This window comes from Camellia sinensis, chromosome 15, assembly GCF_055761805.1.
Source record: "Camellia sinensis isolate YWXY chromosome 15, ASM5576180v1, whole genome shotgun sequence".
NCBI lineage: Eukaryota > Viridiplantae > Streptophyta > Magnoliopsida > Ericales > Theaceae > Camellia > Camellia sinensis.
The window spans coordinates 125,969,281-125,995,925 of NC_138975.1; the positions used below are offsets into that span (position 1 = coordinate 125,969,281).

The following is a 26,645-nucleotide window of genomic DNA, read 5'->3' on the forward strand; positions in this document are numbered from 1 at the left end:
AATATGGCTCGAATCCAAAACGACGTTGTTTTGGATTTTTTTTTTTTTTTCTTTCTTTCTCGTTTTTTTCAAAGATGAAGAAGAAGAAGAAGAGACAAGAAAGAGAGAATAGGGAGGTGGGAACACAAAGAGAGAGATACACATCATCATCAACAACAACATCTTCAACAACACATCAACAACATCTTCATCACCACCACCATCATCATCATCATCATAATCATCATCAACAATTTTTTTTTCCCCTTCATCTTCAAATCCAGATCCACTAGAGAAAAAAAAAAAAAAGAAAAAAAAAGTAGAGAAAATAGAGTCTGAAAGAGGCTATCATCAACAACAACACATCATCATCAACAACCAACAATCACCACAAAAAAAAAAACAAAACAAAACAAAACAAAACAAAAAAGTTTGTAAAAAATAATTGTAGAATCTAAAAGAGATGAGAGACCCGCAGGCCGCCACCGGCAGAGAGAGAGAGATGCTGCCATCACCGTCGATCTTCCTTCTCTTCCTCCTCCGCCATCACCGTCTTCTTCTCCTCCATCACCGTGTTCTTCTCTTCCTCCTCCTTCTCTCCATCTTTTCTCCTCCTCTTCTCTTCTCTCTTTTCTCTCTTACCTCTTCTCTTCCCCCTGTCTGTATTTGAAAGCAACAAAAAGAAAGAAGAAAAAAATAGAGAAGAATACCCAAAACGACCACTACTACAAAAACAGATAAATATCACACTTTTTTTGTGTGATGTATATTTTTTAATCACTTTTTAAGTTTTATTAAAATGTGATCTTTGAAAGTGTGATTAAAAAATATCATTTTTAATCACACTTTTTAAATGTCATTAAAAAATGATTCATCACATCTTTTAAGTATGATTAATAATATTTAGATCACATCTTTTAAGTGTGATTAAAAACATTTAGACCACAATTTTTAAGTGTGATTAATAATATTTAGATGACATCTTTTAAGTGTGATTAAAAACATTTAGACCACATCTTTTAAGTGTGATTAAAAATATTTAGATCACATCTTTTAAGTGTGATTAATAACATTTAAATCACATCTTCTAAGTGTGATAAATAACTAATAAAACTTGTGATTAAAAAAAATTCGACATATTTGAAGAATAATCAATATTATTTTTGTACGCGCATTTAAAGAATTTAATACACAATATATACTATATTTTAAATCACAACCATATATTGAATAAAATAACGTCACATATTTCATAAATGAAAGTTAAATGTTCAAAAAATATATACAAATGAATTAATAAAAAGTTTTTAACAGTAATTACATATATTAAAAAATGAAAAAAAACTTAAAAAAAACTAAATTCTTGAATTCTTTAACCATATCTTGCATCTCTCTAGGAAATTTCTAACCTGAAAAATAAAAACATAAATTAATCAAAAACCGCTAAAATCAAAAAATATATTATGAAAATGGAATAAATCTAAAGAATCATATAACATAGCTCAAGGAAAGAGTCAGAAAAAAATATATATATAACCACTTCATTTTTAAGAATTAATCATTGCTAATGCCACTAGGTCCCAACATAATGAAGAGTACGTCTAGAATTTCAAAGAGCAACTGCTCAATCACTTCGATAATACAAGTCAAACAATTGAAAATGCAACTTAATATGTTTATTAAATTCTATCATGATTAAAATGTATATGTTATAATTACAATGGCAATTCATGATCAAATATTTGCAATATAAAACATATGCATGAAATGACACTCACTTTTCATATAGACCCTTAATTTGTCCTTCCAGATCTTCATTGAGAACTATTAGATACCCCTTCAAACGCATGTTCAAAATGTTCCTCACTGCAACAAATAGAAGCAATGAAAATAAGTTTTTAAACCAAGAGATGGGAAGTGACAAAACATTTTCAAGAGCTGTAAATTTTGAACACTACCTATCAGAATTTTCCTTCTGGATTTTATCATTTCAAATTGATGTGATGTTTTCCTTCTTTTCCCCATTACTTTGCTTGATTCTATTTGATTCTATTCAGCATTTTACTGGTTGATGAAGTTAAGCAAAGCAAATGGGCCATTATTCTGTTCATTGATGAGTTGCACACTCTGGGATCAGAATGTAACAGGGAATTTCTGCTTAATCTCCCATTTATCAATCAAAGTTCTTACCAAAAAAAAACTTTAAGAAGCAACAAAATACAAAAATGAAAATTAAATTCACATAAAAGAGAAAGATTCAGTAAAAGTTATGAAGATAAACCTCATCTTGACAATTATCAATAATCTTTTTGATCTTGAAGACCTCCCAAAAAATCTAACTCTCTTCTTCAATATCATCAGTCAATGCCTCAGCTTCTCTATAGCAGTAATTGCTCACTTGATTGATATTGAATCTTATCATAGGCTTCTCCATAGCTGTAACAGGTTCGAAAATAACCCAGAAATCAGATTTTTTTTTAGGAGGAATCTATGTGCTAATTCCAGGAATACTATGGCAAAGAAATAGTGAAATACAGGGAAGGAAAATAAACTCCCAGGATTCCAGCATTCTTTCTAACGCTTCAAGAATTAATTACCACAACAATTGAGTAATTGATGCTGATCCAAAAGGTTTTGCATATAGATAAACCTAAATGCCGACAAGCATATGCCAGATAAGGAAAACTTAAGACATATAGGCCCCGTTTGTTTTCAGAGGTAGAATGGAAGAGATTCATAGTGAGGGGCTTGTCAATAAGGGGATTGATAGTGAGGGGATTAAGTAAAATTGTGTTTGTTTTGATAATAGTTAGCGTAGGAATTGTTAAATTATTTTTATATAAAATAATAAAACAAATAAAAAAATATAAAAAATTAAAGATTAATGTTTATAAAAAAAATTCCTAATATATAAAAAATAAAAAAAATAAAAAAAAATTCTAATCCCCTCACTATTTTTCTAATACCATCTCCACCTCCTCCATCTCAATCCCCTCCCCAACCTCCATCTATATCACCTCTACCATCCTAATCCCCTCCCCAACTCTACAAACAAACACAACACTAAATAACAACTCCACCATCCTAATCCCTTTCCATCTACATAACCCAAAACAAACAGGCCCATATAGACAAAATGCACAATTCAACATCCCAAAAACACGAGCGAACAAATTCAACATCCGGACCTAAAAGCAGATTAGGGTATAAGTAAATAATTCCTCCATTGTTTTTAAATTTTTTACGTCTACCTTCCGTTTGAGAACAACTAGGCTCTTGGTGTGCATCGGAGACTGTGGGATGACCCCATTTGTAGGAGGAAGTCCAATCAGTCCACTAGGCTCTTGGTGTGCATCGGAGACTGCGGGATGACCCCATTTGAAAGAGGAAGTCCAATCAGTCCACAAAGCAAAGTCTGATAACACATAAATTAGAAGAGAACATAAGCTCTAGGTAAAACAAAGCAGATAAGAACAACTGCTAGGAATAGGAGAAGTCCAATTGTATATACCATGAATCCCAACAAGACGATGTCATAATGGTAAGCAGAAGGATTTTTGAGATTGAACTTTTGTTGCGCCTTCTGTGAAGCAACACTGTGGTCAAAGAAGTAAAGCCCTGCTATCATTACAGCTGGAATAAATGCAGCAAAGATGTAAGCGAGAGGAACTTTGGCCATATCCTACATGACAAAATTTTCAGAGCAATGTAATTATATAAATCATTTTGTGTTTTATGATTTGTAGCAGGTTCAGAGTATCTAAATATATCCACATACCATAACAATATCTTGGGGATCCACCTACCAAGAAAACGAATATTCAAATGTCATTTAACCAAGTTAAGAGATAATTCTAGTTTTTAAAAAGAAATAAAAATTCCAAAACCATTGAAAAATGAATTTATAATGAACCATAACACACGACTAAAATTATGGGCATAATGCTTGAAGATGATGTTCCTCATATAATCATTTAAACTAAAAATTCCAGTAACCTGATCAACCAATCACTTTGAAGGCAATTAGTTGTAAACAAGTAAAGCTACCTGAAGATCATTGCAAAGGAGTGTGATCCCATCAGCTAAAATCATGTCAACATATGGATTGCGCAAACCCACAATAATTTCAAAACAACAATACAAAGCAATCACACTCCTCTGAAAATAAAAATAAAGATCGACCGTACAAACAACCTTCGAGTTGTAGAAACATTATGTTAATAAATTTGATGGGACAAGTCACAAGAGAATCAAGAAGCGACAGCCTTCATTCAGCTTCCAGCAATTACCGTGAGCTAAAGAGAGAAAATCATTTTTAGATAATACTTGCCATACCATCACACTCAAGTTGAGAAATGAGAAGCAAAACTCTCTAATATTTTTACAGTGTAAAATATCAAACCTAAGACTTTGACTTCGAAGACCAACAACTCTCTCAAACTCTTATTTACATTCTAAAAGTTAACTCTTAATCAAGATGCATATTCACCTGCATATCCTGAGGATCAAGATTAGATATGTACTCTTGTATACCATAATCTCCCTTGAGTTTTCATCATTTCATGAACATCAAAAAAAATTGATGAATCTTGGAAAATTTGATTCAATGCAAACGCATTGTGCTTAGTTGTTGTTACTAGTGAAAAAGAAAGATATCTAAAGAGTTGTGGGTGTTGTTATTGTTCCTACAAATCTACAAGGGAAACTTTCTCTTCTAGAGCCTTTTACTAACTTAATTTATCTTGTCAAAAGTTTAAAAGAAAAAGAAATGACAAATTTTTGGATACTCGTGAAAATTAATAACATTACCAAAAGCAAATTATACTAAAATTCTTAGGAAAAAGTTCTGCAGATTGTAGCAACACTTATGCCCACTAAATGGAAGAAGAAATGGGAAGTATTAGTGTACGCACCGTCACTGAGGACCAGAACTAGATCACTGTCAATAACAGTTGGGATACGATGAGCAATAGTGCACATAGTGCAGTCCCTAAACTCTGTTCGGATGATCTTCTGGATTAGATTATCTGTAGCTGAATCAACTGAAGCAGTGGCTTCATCAAGAACCAAAATTCTTGCCTGTTTTAGTAAAGCCCGGCCCAGGGAAACAAGTTGTTGCTACCCACACTCCAATTATCTCCATTCTCTAGAACTATGAATTTCAGACAAATACAATTTATCAACTGGTCTTAGACAAATGCCAAAAGGAAAGCTTCTAGATGTAATATTAATAATAGAGTTTAAATTTAATGCTCAAATATTTAGTGCAAATACCTGGTGTATCTAGCTTTTTCTCTTTCCGGCAAACAAAATCCCCTAGCTGAGACTTCTCAAGTGCCTGTTCCAAATCAAAATAGAATCACTAAGAAGGTCAGTCTTTCTGGTAATCATAACATGCCCATACATTAAACTCGCAAAAAAGTTTGGGAATAAACACTGGAAAGCCAAACTTTAACAACAAATTTTTGGCAAGAATTTATATAAGGAACTAAGGAATTCATATTACAAAAAATGGGATCACTTGGGATTTCAGAACAATTTAAAATAGTTGTGGCTATCCATAATATCTGGGATATTTCTTCTAACAGTTTATTTTATGGACTTCACTTGGTCGAACTGTTATAGTTTAAGATTTTCTTTTTCAAAACTTAGAAAAATGAAGACAAAAAAGGTAAGCAGTTGAGTTTGACCAGCCAAATTTCTTGATCTGAGTGCTCGTGGAGGGGATCAAGGTTGCCCCTAATGGTCCCTTCAAATAAATTTGGATCTTGGGGTATAATACTTAGATGGCTACGGGGGTCATGATGACCAATTGTTGAAATATCAATATTGTCTATAATAATTCTGCCGTCTACAGGCTCAATCAATCTGAACAAAGCCTGGATCAATATTATTTAAGAGTTGGACGTTATTAAATTTCTTATATTTGTTACAAAAGAAATAAATCTAGTAACCAGAATCCAAACTATTTTTCTAGGACAGGTGAGCTTCTAGAGAGAGAACTCAAGAGAGACTTTTTAAACTCCAGACACGAGTGTTGACATGAAGCCGTGTACCAAAAAACCCTCCCATGGGAACCTTAAAAAGAAAAACTTGTGACCACAGCTCCAATGCACAATATGGCTTGATATTTGTGAGACTTCCCAAGCTTTTCTGCAACGACACCAATTTCAAAACTACCAGGAACCCACACTACCTGATACATACATACAATAATTGAACCTATTGTTAATGAGTGTTCAAGCAAAACAACGACCACAGACCATGTAAAACAATTGGAATGATGAAAGCATTACATGATTTGTGCTACATTTATCCACATCAGCACCAACAATTCCACCCCAATAAATAATAAACAACTCATGTTTTAACATGATAGTGGTCTGAAAATATTCTAAATCATGTCAGACCAGGTTTGTTTTACCACAGCAAATGTTCACTTTTTCCGCATGACATTCAATTTAGCAATTATTAAGGTGAATCCCTGACTAATCAAAGTACTTTTGGTTATAACCTATCCAAAAGGTGGTGATTCTTTGCCATCAGATGCACAGGCAGATCTGACAAGCCCCAGGACAGGAAATTCAGCACATCGAGGAAAAATAGTCATGTATGACAAATATGGAGCTAGTCAGGCATCAAAATCACCCTATCAATCAGGCACTCCAAATGAGACAACATTTTCACTTATAATATAGAAAATCAAGTCATGGATCAGAAATCCAGTGATATTATACCCTTCACACATTCAAGATATGCAGGTTAGGCATCTGTTACCTATTCCAGTAGAGATGGAAATCTAGGTGAACAAATCTACCAACAAAGGAACACAATAAGAGGGAAAAAAAAGTAACCAACTTTTGAAAGGGTTCCAGATAACTACATACATCAATGTCTTCTTCTTTAACTGAATATCTCTTGAACGTGTCCAAAGCTCCCTCCAAAAGCAGCTTCATCACAATCTCATTAAACCGTGCCACAACCTTTGCAACGAAAACAAATTATTAGAAACATCAAAGGGATACACATCAAAATAGAATATAAATTGAACTACTGCAAATATTTAATTGAACCAACATTACCTAGATTACTTAATCATCAACTCAAGTTGCAATTTACCTCTTGTTTTTTTCTTGTTTTTTTTTTTTTGGAGCAAAAAGTAAATAAATAAAAACTACATAATTTCAAAAGAGTCATTTTTTAAAAGAGTCATTCGTAGGGGAGAGAGAGGTGTCGTGAATGAAGAGGTTGTAAAATTTTGTTAAGGCATAACCACTAATTGCAATGAAATGAGAGCATTAATATGAAGAGACAAAGTAGAACACATTGTTACATGGCCAGAAATTGGAATATATTTGAATGTTCAGGGAAAATGTGGAAATGCGACCAACATAGAACTGAAAAACATGAATGCACAGCTAGAAATAGAATTTCATAGTACATTATGCATAAAATATATGCATATAAGCACAAAGTGAAGCATTCATTGATGAAATTGAAAAAATCCCATGTGCTCATTCAAACAAATGCTAAATAACAAGAGAGGGGTGGACATAAAAAATAAATAGACTGACCATAGCAAAGCGAAGGCCCTCAGTTGCAGTAAGAGATCCCGTCAAATGTCGAACAGCTGTTGTGCATGCGAACGACAAAGATCGGGTCCGAGAAAGATCATCTTCACTGCTCACACCCACTCCAACATTTGGCCAAAAGCCTAAAAATAAATAAATTAGATAGACATGATTAACACACAAATAGTTTTCATATTAAATTTAAAAAGAAAAATAAACCTAAAATTAAAACTATTCACCTGGGATGGCCAATGAAGAAGTTGTCATAGGTGTTAATTTACGATGAGGAAATAAACGACTACGAAGAGGAGAGTTGTGATGATGTCTAGGTGGTGTGAGCAATGAGCATGAGCTCTTCTCATGATTGAAGGAACGATAATAATCGTACTCTTTGTTGGCGGCAGTAGTGGTGGCAGTGTTTGTAGCACCAAATGTTGCAGCAGCAGCCATTGTAACTCTTAAGTTCAAAGTTCAAACGACAACCCCTATGAGCAGGGACGAAGAGGGTTACAAATATTATGTACAAAAATTTAGACAAATAATGTCGACTATAGTTACATTTTTTTAACCATAATTTCCAATGCATTAACGTATATTAGACAAAAATATTCAATATAAACTAATATAGTAGAGGACCAAACAAAAGGTAGTTTTTTTTTTCTTTTTTTTTCTAATTACAAATCCATGTAGTCGTCTATTGAAGAAAAGAGTCATACCTAAGGGTGTCGGGCTACTGAGAATGAATATAGAAGATTCTTTCGCAATTTCAAAAAGAAAAGAAATTGAGAATTCAATGGTTTCTATAAAATTTTGGTGCTTTTCATTCGGATATCAATTTCTATCAATTTTTGAACAAAAACCAAGTCTTCATGTATATACTTCCGAACAAAAATCAATTGTTATTATGGGCAACCAAGGCTGGTGGAGTTGACATGGTTGATAATGTCTTTATCTATCTAATAAGAAAAAATGTTAAAATTAGAAGTCATATCGGGCTTTGTCTCAATTGTAATTCTTTTAAAAATTTTAAAAATAATTACTTAATTCTTTTAAAATTTTAAAAATAATTACTTTAAAATTTAGATGAGTGTATATGACACAGCAAACATAATTTTCTCTGTGTGATATGTATCTGAATTGCCAAATGACTATATTTATCCATGTTTGTTGTGTAAGCTATAGATGACTTCTAGCAGAACCCTGAATTTTTTTGCCAATTTTGAGACTAAGACCAGAGAAGGTGAAATAACTACAAAACACAAATATAGCACCCATCCAAAGAAAATATACACCAAAAGGGATCCAAAGATCCGGACTGCACTAAGAGGTAGTGCACCATGCCTAGACAATTCAAAAGAGGGTCCCTCAAAATCTTTTGCATTCGAACATGTAGAAGAACCAGCAGGGATGCCCAAACACACAAACACTAAACTAAAGTTTATTACAGCACCAGAATTCCAAAATAAATGGTTGCTCATAACCAGGTATCATATCATCTAATATGATCAAAACAAAGCGCATTCAATTCATTTAAGAAATAATTTAATACTAAGACCCACAGACATTACCTTAACAAGGCAACTACTTATAACAGGTTGTAGCACAGCCAACAGATGATCACCTAGACTAGTGATGCAAATTCGTCCAAAAAATGAAATGGAACCTTAGACAAATTGACAATTTTATTAATACGGTCCATCAAAGAGGTAGGTGTGAGCACTAGGAAGCCGTTTTCATGTTATGTTGTGGGATCAATCTAGGGGCTTCAAGGAGCTAATCATCTAGGGGGAATAAGACGGTAATGCTAGTGACTGGAAGGCACCAAGGGGATGCTAGATGGGAAAAACATTACAGCACTTTAACAAACATAAAACAGGTGTCACCATTTTATCAGCCAAAGCCAAAAGTGAAAATATCTATAAATAGCCCCTCTACTGATGCCTTGAGGCAAACACATCTTATCTTTCACTAATTTTGACATATATGGAGGCCTCTCTGTCTCTCCAACTCTCCTTTTCTAGCAGTAACATGTACAAAGGCAGAACCGGGGATGGAAAAGGGACCGTGACCCACTTAAAGCTCTCAAAAGTCCTGCTAAATATTTCATTGTTTGCTCCTGAATATCTTAGATTGTAAAGAGTTGACATCTAGAAAACAGAATACCAAAATGGCCAATATAAAAGATTGAACTCGGCATTCAAAACTAGCACAAAAAATCATAAACCCACTAAAAATAAATCTAGAGTTTAAAAGGATTTATGTCAATTAAACCAAACAAAATTAATCATAAACCCATCAAAATTAACAAGAAACCATCAAAAATACCAAAATACTCTCACCCATATTAGTTTTAAATCCATTAAAAAAAACAAAAACAAAAGGATACAAATATAAAGCAAAAATTTGTTTATAGAAACAGATTGTTTAAAATAATTTTTTTTAAAAAACAGAAATTGTTTCACCAATTTTAAACATAAATTTCAACATAAACTATGCTATAAATCAAGAAATCTGAAGCAATTAACAGAAGCAATCAAGTGATTTTTTTATTTTATTTTTTTAGAAAAAAAAGGAAATTTCAACAAATCTCAAGCAATCTAAAGCAAATAAATATGAAGAAAATTGGAGGGAATAAATACCTGGGGAAGGATGGAAAGAGAGAGAGGAGATTGTTTGTGAAAACAAGGGGAGAGTCTCTCATCCATTTCCATCATCGTTCTTCTTCTACCATGGCCTCCTTTGTAACCCTAAACACACCGTCTTCCAATCTTCACTCTCTCCCTTCCCTCTTTTTCCACTCACCAGGGGCAACCGAAGCGGCTATTAGTGTGCGCTAGCTATGAGGTCGGTGAAGAGGGTTGGAGAAGAGGGAGAGAAAGGTCAATCAGTGAGCGTGAGTGAGCAAAAGGTTTAGGGTAGGAAAGTAAAGGATGTCGGCGGTGATGAGGGATGAAGATGGAGAGAGAGAGAGTCTATAGAAAGATATGAAAATTTCTTAATTTTTAATTTTTAATTTTAATATTTTTGGCTGAAAGTTTCGTATTTTTCAGTTTTGGCGCTAATTAATTTTTATTTAGCGCCTTTTTTTTTCTTTTTTTTTTAAGTAGCACCTTTCATGATAATAATTGTGTGTTGTGAAAAATGTAATATTTTAAACGATTGATTTATTATGTGGAGTGGAAGTATATATTTTTTAACGGTTGATTTTTTGTGCGTCGTTAAATATTTAATATTTTTAATAGTTGGGGTACGTGTATCGTATATAATTAATATATTAACGGCATGCTATATGCACGTTATAGAAAATTTTATTATTTACGACTTTTTTTTTAATTTGTGTTTTGGTATTGGGGCTTTTTTTTTAAAAAAGAAATTTAGGAATTGTATATTTTATCTAAAAATCAAATTGGAATATTTTATATAATCACACTTATTTAAAAAGTGTGATTAAAAAGTAGTAATGTATATATAATCACACTTTAATTAGAATGTGTGATTAAAAAATATATATATAATCACACTCATTTAAAAAATGTGATTAAAAAGTAATAATGTATATATAATCACACTTTAATTAGAATGTGTGATTAAAAAATATATAAATAATCACACTTTAATTAGAATGTGTGATTAAAAAATATATATATAATCACACTCATTTAAAAAGTGTGATTAAAAAGTAGTAATGTATATATAATCACACTTTAATTAAAAAGTGTGATTAAAAAATATATAAATAATCACACTTTAATTAGAATGTGTGATTATATATATATATATAATCACACTTATTTAAAAAGTGTGATTAAAAAGTACTAGTGTATATATAATCACACTTTAATTAGAAGATGTGATTAAATATATATATATATATATATATATATATATATATAATCACACTTAATTGAAAGTGACATATAAAATAAATATTATTACACTTAATCAAGTTAAGTGTGATTAAAATATCAATCTGATTTTTTTTATCACACTTCTAATAAAAGTGAGATATTTTTTTTTGTCAAAATGTGATCTTTAACTATTTTTGTAGTAGTGGACGCCGTTCTGGATATTCGAGCCACTTTCAAGCCGACTTTTTCGAGCTACGAAATATTATTGTATTATTTTTTTCAACAAAAGAGAATTTATTGATGAAAATCAAGGTAAGTACATGATATAACATCAATAAGAATGGTGAGTGCAAAAGTATTATATCAAGCAAAACCATTCCAACTATGTTGGCACTGAAATACAAATCTAATCATATGCTAGCACTATACCAAATTGGTGAGTAACTAATCAAAATATACAAATTCATAAATAAATGAAAGTAATAAGTTAATAATAGTTAATAGTTAAAAGGGTCTAGTCAACTTAAATAAAAAGATAAAAGTAAACGGTACAATAATATTTTTGAGTAGAAAAAGTGTACGCACCTAAAAAAATTATCAAAAAATTATTGAGAAGTTTGAATTTAAGGTGTACCTTTGAACTTCTTGTTGTGCTGCTACACTTTGAATCTACAACTTCAAAGAATCTTGTGTTTAGATTGTTAATTTTTTATGATTTTCTACCTATTTTTGTTGAGTTTTGGTGGTTTTAAGTTTATTTTTGGTGTTGTTTTGGGGTCATTGGTTGTTTTTGACACCTTGCTAACTATTGGTTTATCACTTTGTTTTTGGTAGGGATTGAGATTTGCTTTTGGTGTATTCCAATCTAGTTGGGATGTGCCTATAAGCGTTCTGTTTCTTTTTCTTCCTTTCGTTATATCGGTGTATTTTTATATTCTGGGTTAATAAAGGTAATTTTTTTGTCAATAAAAAAATGAAAAAATTTATGTAGTATGGTTGTTTTGAACATTAAGTAATAAGATAAAGTAAAAAGAATTACATTAATTCCATCACTATATATAAAGAGAGAGTCTGTAGGCTTTCATCCATGTACAGATAAAACCAATAAAAATCCCATCATCTTTCATTGTGTCAACTTATTTTAAGTCAATGTTATCAAATGACAAATCCACAACATCTGACCTTAAACTACAAAAGCATGCAGTTGAGGCATTAGTCAATAACAGGACCACCAATGGATGGAACCTATAGCTTGTGCACTATTTTTAACAAGACTCCATGACCAGTATTGATGCCATAAAATTTATTCTGGTATTTGAAAAAGAATAATGAATTCAAAAGTATATGTAATACCTAATAATCAAGAAATTCCATCAGCAACAGTATAAATTCAGAGCTAAGGGCATATACCATAACTACAGGATTGAATTTGTTCTTTCTAACTACAGGATAATTGCCAGTTCAAAAGCTTAGTTCTGACTATTTACATGAATCCTCTTTCTTTCTCCATATTCTCAATTGCACCAATATTGCCTAAGATATATCTCGTATCACTTGTAAAAGGTAGTAACAATTTCATTTCTAAGAACACAGTTACACACAAATAATGACATAAATATTAAAGAAAAAAATTTGTACACTAAAAAAAATGGACTTAATGACACATTAATGCTGAAAACAAAATATATATAACTTGAAAATTATCTATTCTTCCTACATATCAACAAGTGATTCTTTCTATATAATAGATTGATTCATGTTCGCCCAGCAAATAGAGGATGGCTTTGTTAGCATCAGTTTTGCTCTCCATAACATTTAGAGCCCTCATGGCAGAAGAATCTAACCTCACCTAGCTGTGAAGATTGTACTGTCAAATACTATAACTTCCATAATTGCTCTCATCAACAAGTAGTTCTTCATAAGATATCAATGAACCCAAAGCCCCAAGTGCAAATTCAAACCCAGAAACATCCCCCGAGTGGTTTGGGGGTTGTCCAATTTACATACCATCTGTTCCCACAACTTCTTCACACAGTTTAAAATCCAAGTTTCATTTCAAGATAAAAGTAACAATGTCAACAGTTAATAGATGCTAGCATGCAGTCAATTTCCAAATTATTGAGACTCATATTGTCAAAATCTAGATTATTGAACTCTATGGTGGTTGAATGTTACATAGTTACAAGAAGCAAAACTGAGGGCTCTAAATGTTTGCCTCAGCTTTGTTACACAGTTTCAGAGTAAACCCAACTTCATACAAATACAAGGCAATTAAATCAAAATGTTTAATCTCAGATCATGCTTTTTATACCACATTTAAAATAAATACTTGGTGCTTTTGATTGTCTAGGAAAGGAAGGTTTGAGAAAGGGTTTCAAAAATAGATTTCGCAGATATGGAGGTGAAGATGAGAAGAGTGGAGGAAACCATTTCCCCACTATATGAATAGCGGTGGGTTGGTTGATTTGGGGGTAGGTTTGTGTGAAGAAGGTATGTGGATGAGAGAAGAAAAAAAATCCTAGAGGCCGACATTAGGGGAACTAAACGCATGTGACTTGTCAAATTACAAAACTTTCATAAAATTTACAACTAAACAAGTTCTAAAAGAAAAAATTTCCACTGATTTTCCCTTCACTTTTTTTGTACCACTAATTAATGACCAATGTTATGCTGTCATCTGCTTTGACCATTAAAAATTAGTATTTGATTTGTTGTGAGATACTACATTCTCATCTAATATCTAAGTTATGGTGCGCAACATCAAATAGTAAAACATAAATGATAAAGTAAATGATAATCTTAGACATGAGTGTACCATATAATATAATAAATAAATGAGTTAATTATGCTAAAACTAACTAACTATGAACAAGTGTTAATTTATCCTCTCATTTATGAAATTAATACATACTAATTTTATTTTAACTATAAAAAATAAGATAAATTACAAATACACCCCCTAAGGTTTGCTTAAAATATAAATTACCCCCTATGGTTTGGAAAATTACAAATACTTTCTTGTCAAAATTTTTTATTTAACAGAATTAATTGAAAAAGTGAAATTTCTAACTGTTCAACTATACAATAATAAAATTATCTGAATTATTAATTGAAATAAAATTTTAATATTATTAAAAACTGTTAATTAATTTGATAATTTATTAATAAAAAGACCTATTTGTTATGAAATTAGAAACCTTAAGGAACATAATGTAATTTCTAGAATCACAGGGGTAATTTGTAATTTACATAAACCTCAAGGGTGTGTTTGTAATTTACCCAAAAAATAATATCTTATTTTAAAGTTTAATTGGTATTGTCCTTAGTAAATTTACATTAAAATATAATAGGAACTAAAATTTTAAAAATTTTATTGGACATACTAAATTATTATTTGCATGCAAATAGAATCAACCAATGAAAATGTTATGATTATCGGATCAAATTAATTTTTTTGTGGATAATATATATTGAGAATTCTACAAAATGAATGGTTCAAATTATCAAAATAGGACTCGTAGTAGGCCTCACGGACCTCTCTAATTCTCTCTAAGTTTAAATTTGAATTTGAGATCCACTATAACAAATTAAGGTTTTAGAAACAAAAATATTTAAGGAACAAAAATTTTTGTCTCAAAAAATAATTTTTTTATACCAAATTATTGTCTCTAAAAGTGTATTTATTAGTAATATTTTAAAAATTTATCGCTGAATTTATTTTTTTTAATTTTTCGAGACAATCTTTTAGTGGCTGTCCTCGTAATAATAAAAATTAGTTTCAAAATATTTTTTGTAAATTTTTTCACTTGTAAGGACTAAAAAAATTGATTCATAATTTTTTTATATGTTATAGTGAGATAAGGACAACTCCAAGGGAATAGTCAACTGATAATGAAGAGTTAATGATAAGATTTAAATGTTCTACTTTGAATCACTCAATGGATCATTGAAATTAATTGAGATATGCGGGAAGTGATCCAAAAAAAAATAGTGAAATAAGATCAACTATTAAAATGTACGGCCGTGCTTCAGGGCCCGAAAACAGGGGGCTCGAATGCCCCGTATTTCCATTTAAGGTAAAAAAAAAAAAAAAAAAAGGAAAAAGAAAGTAAAAAAAAAAACAGTTTCTAAAAATGAAAATTAGGGGTATTAGGGGCAACTTTTTTAGGGCCACCAATCATTTTCCTAAAATGTATGCTAGCTGATCTGAACACCCAACTATCAGGGAAAATATATATATATATATATATATATTAAGATATACGGTTAACTGATAAAAAAATATACAATGATATGGGCATCCGCTGATATGACCTTTTTTTTGATTTTTTTCCCAAAGCACTTGTCTCAATCACGGAGTAAGGGTCTCCTTACTAATGTGTGTGTATTTTTTTTTTTAAATAAAAAAAAAAACTTGCATAGAAAAGTACAAAAGAGAAGACTACAAAGAAAAACTTGCTGTTTGTTAAAATAAAATAAAAAATAAAAATTGATGATAGAGAAATCTCAAAGTCGTCCATAAATATATAAAAACAGAACGGCCCACCAATTGACGATAAGCGGACCTTTTTTTGGTTGGAAAAGAGGAAAAAACTTTCGTGATGAAATACAAAAAAATGTTAGTTTGTAAAATTTATCATTAATTTGATTTCCCCCCGCAAATATACACTCCGTTGTTATTCCCCCAACATATATATATCATGAATTGGAGAGCATTGTTTGAACATGTGGGATTCACCATATGTTTCATTTTGATAATTTGAATTATTCATTTTGTCAAACCTTTTTTATATAATATTCACACAATAAATTAAATTGATCCGATAATCGTAACTTATTCAATTTTATCACATTTGTCTATAAAAATATGGATGACGGATGTGTTTTTAAAAATATGCCATTTGTTTCTTCTAACATGCTTGATAAATTGAAAAAGCTATCAATATTGGATCAGATTTTTTTTTTTTTATGAATGATATACATAAAAAGTCTGATAAAATAAACAATTTAAATCATTAAAATAAAACTTATGATGAATTTCACGGAATGGAATAGCGCCCTCTAATCGAAATTATAAACCAGAGGGGATCCAGGTTCTATAAATAAAATGGAATGAAAAATGCACACTGTATCACGGTAAACCCTTTTCATTCCAACTATGTCCACACAAGAAGTTATGTCTAACCATATAAGACTGAAAATGAAAAAAAAAAAATTTGGTGAAATGTCACATTATTGTCTTCATAATGAATTGTCATGCAACTGTTGGCACGTGATTTTATTTTTAGGGGAATTTTTTTTAAGGTCCTTAATAAGAGTAATTTACAGCATAAAGGACACTAAATAGGAATGATGTCTCAGGTCCCTCACTAACGACAGGCGCGTTTTTAATTTTTTTTTGGATCAAAATACTCTTTACAGATCAACATAGAATGCTCAACTCGATTGCATTCCGACGACTCAATTCATTCCAAACATCCAACCATTTTCATGAGTAAGAGAACATGAGAATTAGGGTTTCACTATCATCTTCACTGTCGCCATTATGGTTTCATTATCTTCTGCCAAACTCTTTTCAATTCGTTCCTCACAAATTTCTCTGACCCGTTTTCATTGTTCATCATCATCTCAGTTCATCTTCATCTCATTGCATCTTCATCTCAAAGCCATTTCAGTTCGAAATTAGGGTTTTCATCATCACTCTGGTAAGTTTTCTCCAATCCAACTAGTTTTTCTCCGAAACACAATTGACTAGCCTTCCATTAATTAGGATTTCAATTTCGTAATAAAAACCTACATGAATTTGAAAAATGTTATTTCTCTAAGTTTCGAACTTATTCTTGAAGATGTTTGTGTGATTTTGTCTGTAAATTTCTCTGTCATTTGAATTTCTCTGGTATTTGTTTGATCTATGTGTTTTCTTTGAATTTTCTCTGGCATGTTTATTCCTCCATTTGTTTCTGGTTATTCCATATTTTTCTTTGGTTTTTTGTAAATTTCTCTGGCATTTTCATATTATAGAATTCATATTTTTTTTGGCTTGCCATGTTTAATTTTCTCTGTCATATATGTAATTTTCTCTGGCTTGCCATGTGTAATTTTCTCTGGTATGTTTATTTTGTTCCATTCTTAAATTTTCTATGGCCACATCACTTTTCTCTTTTGTGTGGTTCTGTCATGTTCCATTTTCTCTAGTTGTTTGTAAATTTCTCTGGCAATTTCATATTATGGAATACACACGTGTTTAATTTTCTCTAGCTTACCATGTGTAATTTTCTCTGGTATGTTTATTTTGTTCCATTCTTAAATTTTCTCTGGCCACATCACTTTTCTCATTTGTGTGTGTCTGTTATGTTCAATTTTCTCTGGTTGTCTATAAATTTCTTTGGCATTTTCATATTATGGAATGACATTTTCTCTAGTTTGCCTTGTTTAATTTTCTTTGGCATATATGTAATATTTTCTAGCTTACCATGTGTAATTTTCTCTGATATGTTTATTTTGTTCCACACTTGAATTTTCTATGGTCACATCATTTTTCTCCTTTGTGTGTGTCTGTCATGTTCTATTTTCTTTGGTTGTCTGTAAATTTCTCTGGGATTTTTATATTATGGAATGCATATTTTCTCTAGCTTGCCTTGTTAATTTTCTCTGGCATATATGTAATTTCTCCTGGCTTGCCATGTGTAATTTTCTCTGGTATATGTTTGGTTTGTTCCATTCTTGAATTTTCTCCGGCCGCATCACTTTTCTCCTTTGTGTGTGTTTGTTATGTTCCATTTTCTCTTGTTGTCTGTAAATTTCTCTGGGATTTAATGTTGACATCTTTATGTTTTCATTGTCTAAAAATGACGAAACGTAAAAGCAGCAAAACACCATAAACACCAAGTAAGAAACAGAAACTCTATAAATAAGATAATCTAATTTGAATATTTCTTAAAACTAACTATACCTATAATTTGTATGCAGTGTGGATTGTGGCCTCTTCATTTGCTACATAATGAGACAATATAGCAACCATGAACCTATCAACTCAACATTGTCAAAACAAGACGTAAGGTTCACGAGGACAGAAAATCATAGAGAGATTTGCGACCGAAATTGGCCGGTCATGGACAGAACCAATTGAAATATCACCAAAAGAAGAACTAAAAGTATAATAGTGAAAGCATACTAGTGAAATGAAGACAATGTACACAATGTAATAAGGAATGACCCTTCAATTTTTTTTTTCGTACATTGAAGAAATGATGTTTTTGACATATATGTATATATATTGTTTTAACTAATGTAAATTTCATAACTATTAATGGTTAAATATTTTTTTTTATAATGCATATTTAGTGGTGATTATCAACACAATCCATGCAAAGAAAATTGTCTAAAGAAATTTTTCTTGTATGAAGTTACCAGAATTTCACAGAAAAATTTAACTCGTATCGTGCCAAAAGGGTGCCTATATGATCATGTAATTTGTAATGCACTGTGTTGGTACGAAACAATCATCAAATTCAAAAAACACAATGCACATTGTAGTTTTCTCTACTATTGGCAAATTTCTCTAGATGAATTTGAGCACACAAAACACAATGCACTATTAGCAAATTTCTCTGGATGAATTTGACCTGACAAAACATAGTGCAGAAAGTAATTTTCTCTGCTAGTGGCAAATTTCTCTAGATGAATTTGCCACAATGCACATAGTAAATTTCTCTGGATGAATTTCACCTCACAAATTTCTCTAGATGAATTTGACCTTACAAAACATAGTGCACAAAGTAATTTTCTCTATTACTGGCAAATTTCTCTGGATAAATTTGCCACAATGCACATAGTAAATTTCTTTGGATGAATTTGACCTCACAAATTTCTCTACTATTAACAAATTTCGCTGGATGAATTTGACCTCACAAAACGCAATGCACATTTCAACAAACACAATGCACATAGCAAATTTCTCTGCTATAGGAAAATTTCTCTAGATCAATTTGATTGGTATTATAAAGGCACTCCCAAAGTATGTTTCTAAAAACGCAACATAAAAAGTAATTTTCACTGCTATTAAAAAATTTCTCTGGATGAATTTGATTGGTATTATATATGAACTGTCCAAAAAGTACATTTCACAAAACAAAATACACAAAGTAATTCTCAAATGTATTATTCAATCAATAAATGTAATATCATCAACTATTTAACAAAGGTTCCTTGCATGTCCTCTTATTATGGCGATCAATCCTATCACATCGACTACACTTAATCACCCTTTTAAACTCTTCAGTAGAAGCAATTTTGTTCTTCTTTGGCCTTCCAGCTGGTGTCTTACTCAATGCAAGTAAAATCATAGCATCATCAATTCAATTCGCATGAAACATTAATGACAATAGTATCATTCCCATATTTGCACAGCAACAACACTGCACTGTCCATCTAAACTAAAACAAAAAATACCAAAAATAACTTGTTCAATATAAAAATACTTCACAAGAACAACATAAAAGTCTAGAAAAATTTCTAATAATTATAATTTTCTCTGGATTATAATACCTACCTTATAATGTTCTCTGGACTCAAATAAAAGTCCAGAGAAATTTACAAACTTAAATTTATCTTCAAGATAACAAAAACAAAATTACAGAAGAATTAATGAATCTAGAGAAAATCACAGAGATATTCAATGCTAACTATTAAACACAATCATTGACAAAAATCACACAGAAGATCAGTTATCAAATTATAAGCTTCTCTGTGATTTTCACTGGACTACAAGCTTATAATTTTCTCTGTGTGATTGTGCATTATTGGACTCAAATCAGAATACAGAGAAATTTCTCTGGAATATAAACATACAATTTTCTCTGGAATATGAACATATAATTTTCTCTGGAATACAAAGCAAAGTGTAGAAAAATGAAAAGTGCAGAATAAATGAAAAAAATAGAGCACAAAACTTAAGACAGTGAAGAAAAACAGAGCCGGTCTCCAAACACGAAGAACAAAATTTATCATTGATAAACATGTAACACAGAATGAAAAATCAACTCCATTGTCAATAACAAAGAATGAAAAATCAACTTCAAAAATCAAAAAATAATTCACTAAGCTGGCTTTTCTATCACTTTGATCAAAACTGAAAATAAAAACCTAATTCAAAATAAACTACAAAAACTTATTTGAAATCGGAGTCCATATATACAAATCAAATGAAAAATAAAAAACTTAAACTGATTATTAAACTTACCTGATTCAGCTCTACTGCAAATTCGAGCTTCAACACGACTTCAACTTCTACACGATCAACGAAACTCAACTACTATACGACTACAAAATTCCTATAAAATTTCCACGAAATTTGCATCATCGAAATCTCCATCGATCGCCAAGTTCATCCCAAAGTAATCTTCCATAAAAATAGTAACGTAATCTTCAGATTCCAAAATTGAAAACCACGTATAATATACAAAAGGGTAAAATAGGTATTTTATAAACTAAACTAACATTGAGGGACCTTAGACACCAGAAAATATTATTGTGGATCTCTCCTCATACTAAAGTTGGATAGGGACCTTAGACCAATTTTCTCTTATTTTTAAACATAATTAAAATTTATTTTAATTGTAAGTTTTTCACATTAAATCTTGCTTGTGGATTTTGCTTAAACCTTAGGTTTCGTTTGAATGTGGGCAAGCGTGACCTTGAGATTTTCAGGGCCCAATACATTATCAACTAATAAATATCACTAGATTATTTGAGAGCCTTCATATATATTTTTTTTCATTCAACAAAAAATTTATAATTGGTTTATTGACTTCTTTTGGCAATCTCTCTTTCAAGACTTTTAGTTCCATCAATATAAAAAATCTCACCATGTTTTAAAAAAATTTCAAGGTTCACACACCCCACCTTCAACGATTCATCGCTGCACTTTTTCAAGTCAAATAAAAAGCCAAAATTTGCCTCATATACTTTGAATTGCTCGAACCTATTTTTGAGTGAACAAAGGGCTTAATCAACAAAATAGAAGTAACCAAGTTAATTTGGGCCTTTTAATTTTGAATGGGCCTTTTAATTTTTTAATGTGTCAATTTATTTTTAGTTAGTTTGGAACTTCTTTAATTTTTTTTTTTTTTTTTGACTTAAAATATACCTAATATATTATACTAAACTATAATAGGAGGGAGCCTTCTTTTGGGTCTATTTTGAGGAGCTTCAGCCATGGTTTGGTGGGCCTATGAATATACCTAATATATTACACTAAATTATAAATAAGTGATACAATTTATAAATATTAATAATTTAATTTATAATTTTTTTTACAAATATGTAATAATTTATTTAAACTATTACTAATTTATAAGTTTTCCTTTTATTAGCAGAGGTCTTTTATTACATTATTTAATGATTATAATTATCCAGTCATGGAAATTGAGTGCCGGTTCCACTCCCATTCAGCAAATGAATTATCAAATATTTTATTAAATATTTATAAAATATTTTATTCAATACTCACGTAATAATTTGATAATTTATTTACCATCTCTAACATTGCTCTTTGACACCACTAATATATTACCCTCATAAAAACTAACATAGTGTTTCAAATTTTACTCCAAAATAGGATGTATGGCAGAGATTTAAAGTTAGTAGAATATAAACTCTACTGTCCAGTGGCTCTTAAGTGTATTTTGGCAACTAGGTTAAATTTCAGTTTATTGGTTTTTTTGTCCTTTTTAAATCACATTACATCTTTATTTTTTTGTACGTCTATAAAAAAATAACATTTAATAAAAATTTTAAAAAAAAAATCAACTTTTTACCTACTTTTCAAAATAGATTTTAGTAGCACCTGTTTGGGAACTTTAGCGCAAATTATTATCACTATTTTTTTTATATATACATCTTTTTATAAAAAATTAAAAAAAAACTTGATGAGTTCTCTGGTTTATAGGAGGGAGATGGGTTGTCTGAATTTTCTTTTTTCTTTTCTTATACTTTTTTTTTTTTTATAAAGTGTTTTATTAACATGTGCTCTTAGGGCACATGATAAGGAAGTTTAAAAATATTGTACATTATTTATTACACTTAGTGCCGTTTTGGGAAGTGGCTAAAAACGCCACGTTTTTGTTGCTGCACAAAAAAGCTGAGGCAAGCATTTTGGGCAATTCTTGCCTTTGGCAAGTGATAAAAAAGCTAGGTTGGCTAATTACGTAAATACCTTCCAAGTCAACAAATTGTGTAGAATTTTAAAGTTTAGTAAGGGTATTTTAGTCATTTCAATTTGATTTGACACCATAAATAAATATTAAACTAAAAAGCAAAAAAGTCAGCTTTTTACCAACTTCCCAAATCACTTTTCAAAAAGCTAAAAAGCTTGGTAAAAAGCCAAAAGTCAGCTTTTTACCAACTTCCCAAAACAACCCTTACTTTTATATGTAATGTACAAACAGACAAAACATCTAAACATATGCCCTAAGGCCATGTTTGTTTGGGTGGACATGAGCTTGGGATTGGACTAATAGTCTAATAAAATTATTAATCCGATGTTTGGTTAAACAATTGAAGTACGGACTAATTATTTTAAACTTGACTATTAGTTAAGATAGGATACATAATCCAACGAATTCGTAGTCCTAAAACTATTAGTCATGGGAATACTAATCCAGTCCGTTCAAACAAACATGGCCTAAAGGTACAAATCTTTCTATAAAATTACAAAAAAACAAAAAAGAATTTGAAATTTATGACAATGTAAACACTAACTTTTTAATTTTGTCAATTTAAATATAAAATTTTTGATTTGTTTTTAATTTAAATCATTTGTATATTTCTATTAAGTAAAATCGATGAAAAAATATATATATTAGTCATTAAACTCTAAAAAAAAAAGTGTATTTTAAATATTTTATATACTTCTTGTCAATTTAAATCTAATTTTTTATTATTTATTTTCAATTTAAACCATTTACCTACTTCTATAATTAAAATTGATTAAAAAATAAATATTTTAGTCATTAAACTCTATAAAAAAAAAAAGTGTATTTTAAATATTTTGCGTATTCCTATGTTGAATTTAAGAATTAAAAAATATTTTTTTAATCGATTTTACTTAACAAAAATAGATAAATAATTTCAATTTAAACTATATTAAAATATAAATTTACAAAATTAAATTAAAAATTTATTTTATTGTAAGTCTCAAATTTTTCTTTTATTTAGATAAAAGTTTTTTTTTTTTAATTGTCTGCTATATTTTACATTTCAATTGTTGAATGAAAGTGGGTCCCGCACTTGTACAACTTGGCCAACCAGATGGACGCAATTTTCTGTGGTTCGAGTGGCTCGAAATCTCAAAACGACGTCGTTTTAGGATATTTTTTTATTCTCTTATCGGTAAAATAATATTTTCCGTACCATTCGAGCCATTCGAGCCTCACTTTCTCGAGCTACAGAGCATTTTCCCAGATGGACGTGTGTGGACAAATCGGTGATTTCAGCGTGGATAAGAGCATTTCTAATTGTTTATCAGATTTTTATCAAATCTGAGTTTAAAAAAACGATTTCTTTTATTTGATATTGTTTGTTTCAACAGAGTAATTTGACTTTTATCAAATTACTGGTTGATCGGGCGGACGACCGGCCGGACGATCAGCCAATGCAAAAAATAAAAATCTGGTTCTGATCTTTCCCCCCTTTTTTTTTTTAACTGAGAAAATAAGGAAGTAGTCGACCGGGGGGTCGACCTTCTAGTGCAAATTTTTCACAAAATTTTGCTTCAGGTGGTCATTCGGGAGGACGTCCAACCGATCGTTCGGTGGGTCCATACTCAATTGCTACGCACAGTAATTTGGTGAAAGGTGCAACCCATCTTCAATTTAGTGAAAATCCAGGACTATTCTCATTTTGATATCAGTTTGATGAAACTATTAGAGCCAAAAAAGTTAACTTTTTTTCACTAAATTCAAATTTGGTAATGGTTTTGTTTAACCGTTAGAGATGGTCTAATGTTAGAAATACAAAATTTTTTATTAAATAAATGACTAAATATTTCAAATGGGTGTCAAGTCCGCAATTTTGTAAACCCCACACCTATGTGAAATATTTAGTTATTTTTTTAGTAGAAAATTTAAGAGTTATAACATTTTCTTTCAGTGTGTCTTAGTATAATTGGAAAGTATGTTGATTTTTTGGATTATTTTAGTTTGAAGTTAAAAATTTCGTTTAAGTTGAATTTTTAAATTTTTTTTCATTTTTGTAAGAGAAAAATTAAAATAATTATGGTTTAAATATAACATTTTATATTATTAATTTTTTTGATCTATTTTATCTTTTTATGATTATTTTAGTCAAAAAATCCCAACCCAACATTCCAACGAGGGCTATTATGGCAGACATAATCAAATTATATCCAAATATAATCAACAAGTTAATTAAAAGTTAACCTTTTAATTTTTTTTGACTTTTTAAAAAATATATATATAAAAATAAAATAGTAATGCAACTCAAAATAGGTTAAAAATTAAAAATTGCCTTAACCAAATTTCGAAGTTAAGCCAAAGAAAGCTCACCAACTAAAAAAATCATAACCCCGTTAACATCAAGAGTAATTATATAATTATAAATTTTATATAGAATTGATAAAGTTGACAATGGATAACGTCTTTTATGGTAAAATTTTTAAATTGTCATTAAAAAATTAATAATTTGTGACACATTTTATAAATACGATGCTAAAAAATAAAAAACAAAATTAAAATTCTAGTAACAATTGAAAATGAATAAGACTTTTTAGTGCACTAAGGCCTCGTTTGGGAACAGATTTTTTTAGTAATTTTTTTAATTTTTGGCTAAAATGTGATATAAAAAAAACTAGTATATTTGGGATGACTTTATGATTTTTTACGAAAAGATGTGCAAAAAGTAGAGATAAAAGGAAATCTTTGGCTTTTTTGTATGAATTGTTGGCTTTTTTATTTTTTAGTGACTTTTTGACTTTTTGACTAAAAATGCCACTTGCCAAACAAGGCCTAAAAGTTAAGAGAAGTTATTGGTATACCCACCTTCTTAATAAGATTTGTTAAAATAAATTTTCACATAATCTACTATGATATAAATTAGGGCTGGGTATAGGATTACCTGAACCGCTCAACCTGCCTAACCCGAACCGAACTGCATATAAATAGACGGTTTCGCAGACACAATACGAGCAGACGCAGTTTAGCATTTGGCATAATTGCAGGTTGCGAGCGGATTGTGGGTTTAATTTATACCCGCAAGAACCCACTCGCACTTAGAATTTTTTTTTAAAATTTTATAAAAAAAACTGGACCGTTAATTTCATTTATCCTATCCTAGATATTTTTGGCCAACACACCAAACCCTAATTTCATGATATAAAAAGAAATGTTGTAGAGAATATTATTTGAGAACATTGTTTTTGAATATTTTTGTTTGCTCTGTAAACATTGTAAGAAATTGAATCTACTTCTTTGTGTAAAGGAAATTGAATCTGTTAATTACTTTTAAAATTAAAATTAATCTTATATTATATTAAATCTGAAAATTGAAATTGAATCTGGAAATTGAAGAAAATCTAATCTGCAAACCGTCCGTACATCCGCGAACTCTATCCGCACAAACCACAAACCGCAACCCGCACTGTAGGCAGTTGCAGGTTGAATTTTCTCTAAACCGCACACATACAGGTGGGTCCAAGCCCATCCATAAACCGTCCAAAATCAAACCGCGAACATCCCTAATATAAATGTAATATCTTATATTTGTAGCAATAACATTGTATATATAATCCACACTTATTAAATTACATTGATTGGATAGAAAGAGTGACGAAAGCGAGAAAAAAAAAAAAAAAAAAAAAAAAAAAAAAAAAAAAAGACAAAATAAACCTTTAGGTGAGGAAATAAGTTGGGGCACTTACCAATAAGTCTCATACACAAAATTTAAAATCTATTTAATCCTAAAACAGAATACCTGCACCCAAGGTTTTAAAAAGAGACCGCAACCGTTACGTAACGGTTTTGGCTGTTACCGCTACCTGTTACAGCCGCTTTTGCAGTGTGATTGAGATTCACAGGTGTGTCGGCTGTAGTGGCTGCCGTAGTAGTCGTAACGGTGCTGTAACAGCCGTAACAATCTGTTACGTACCTTTACGTAACGATTCCAAACTGTTTCTTTCGAAAAAAACACACAAAAAAAAGCTGAAAATGGAGAAAGAGGGATAGAGAGAAGA

General features: G+C 30.5%; 1 protein-coding gene across 5 annotated transcripts; it reads right to left on the reverse strand.

Annotated features, from left to right (window-relative positions):
- Positions 1–443: 443 nt before the first annotated feature.
- Positions 444–8,170, reverse strand: LOC114315609 (6,7-dimethyl-8-ribityllumazine synthase, chloroplastic-like). Of its 5 annotated transcripts, none has more exons than XM_082909016.1 (10): positions 7,790–8,170; positions 7,554–7,693; positions 6,867–6,962; positions 5,254–5,317; positions 4,893–5,131; positions 3,758–3,781; positions 3,491–3,661; positions 1,938–3,394; positions 1,758–1,845; positions 444–639 (listed from the first exon to the last, which is right to left on the reverse strand). In XM_082909016.1, exons 1-5 carry the CDS (start codon positions 7,998–8,000, stop codon positions 5,064–5,066), a joined length of 579 nt encoding a protein of 192 aa, XP_082765142.1. In that variant the 5' UTR covers positions 8,001–8,170; the 3' UTR covers positions 444–639; positions 1,758–1,845; positions 1,938–3,394; positions 3,491–3,661; positions 3,758–3,781; positions 4,893–5,063. The 5 variants fall into 5 exon arrangements, with proteins under 5 accessions (XP_082765142.1, XP_082765143.1, XP_082765140.1 ...); XM_082909017.1 differs by lacking the exon at positions 444–639 and having other exon boundaries at positions 1,424–1,845; positions 2,261–2,415; positions 3,231–3,394; XM_082909014.1 differs by lacking the exon at positions 444–639 and having other exon boundaries at positions 1,424–1,845; positions 2,261–3,394.
- Between the last annotated feature and the right edge of the window lie 18,475 nt (positions 8,171–26,645).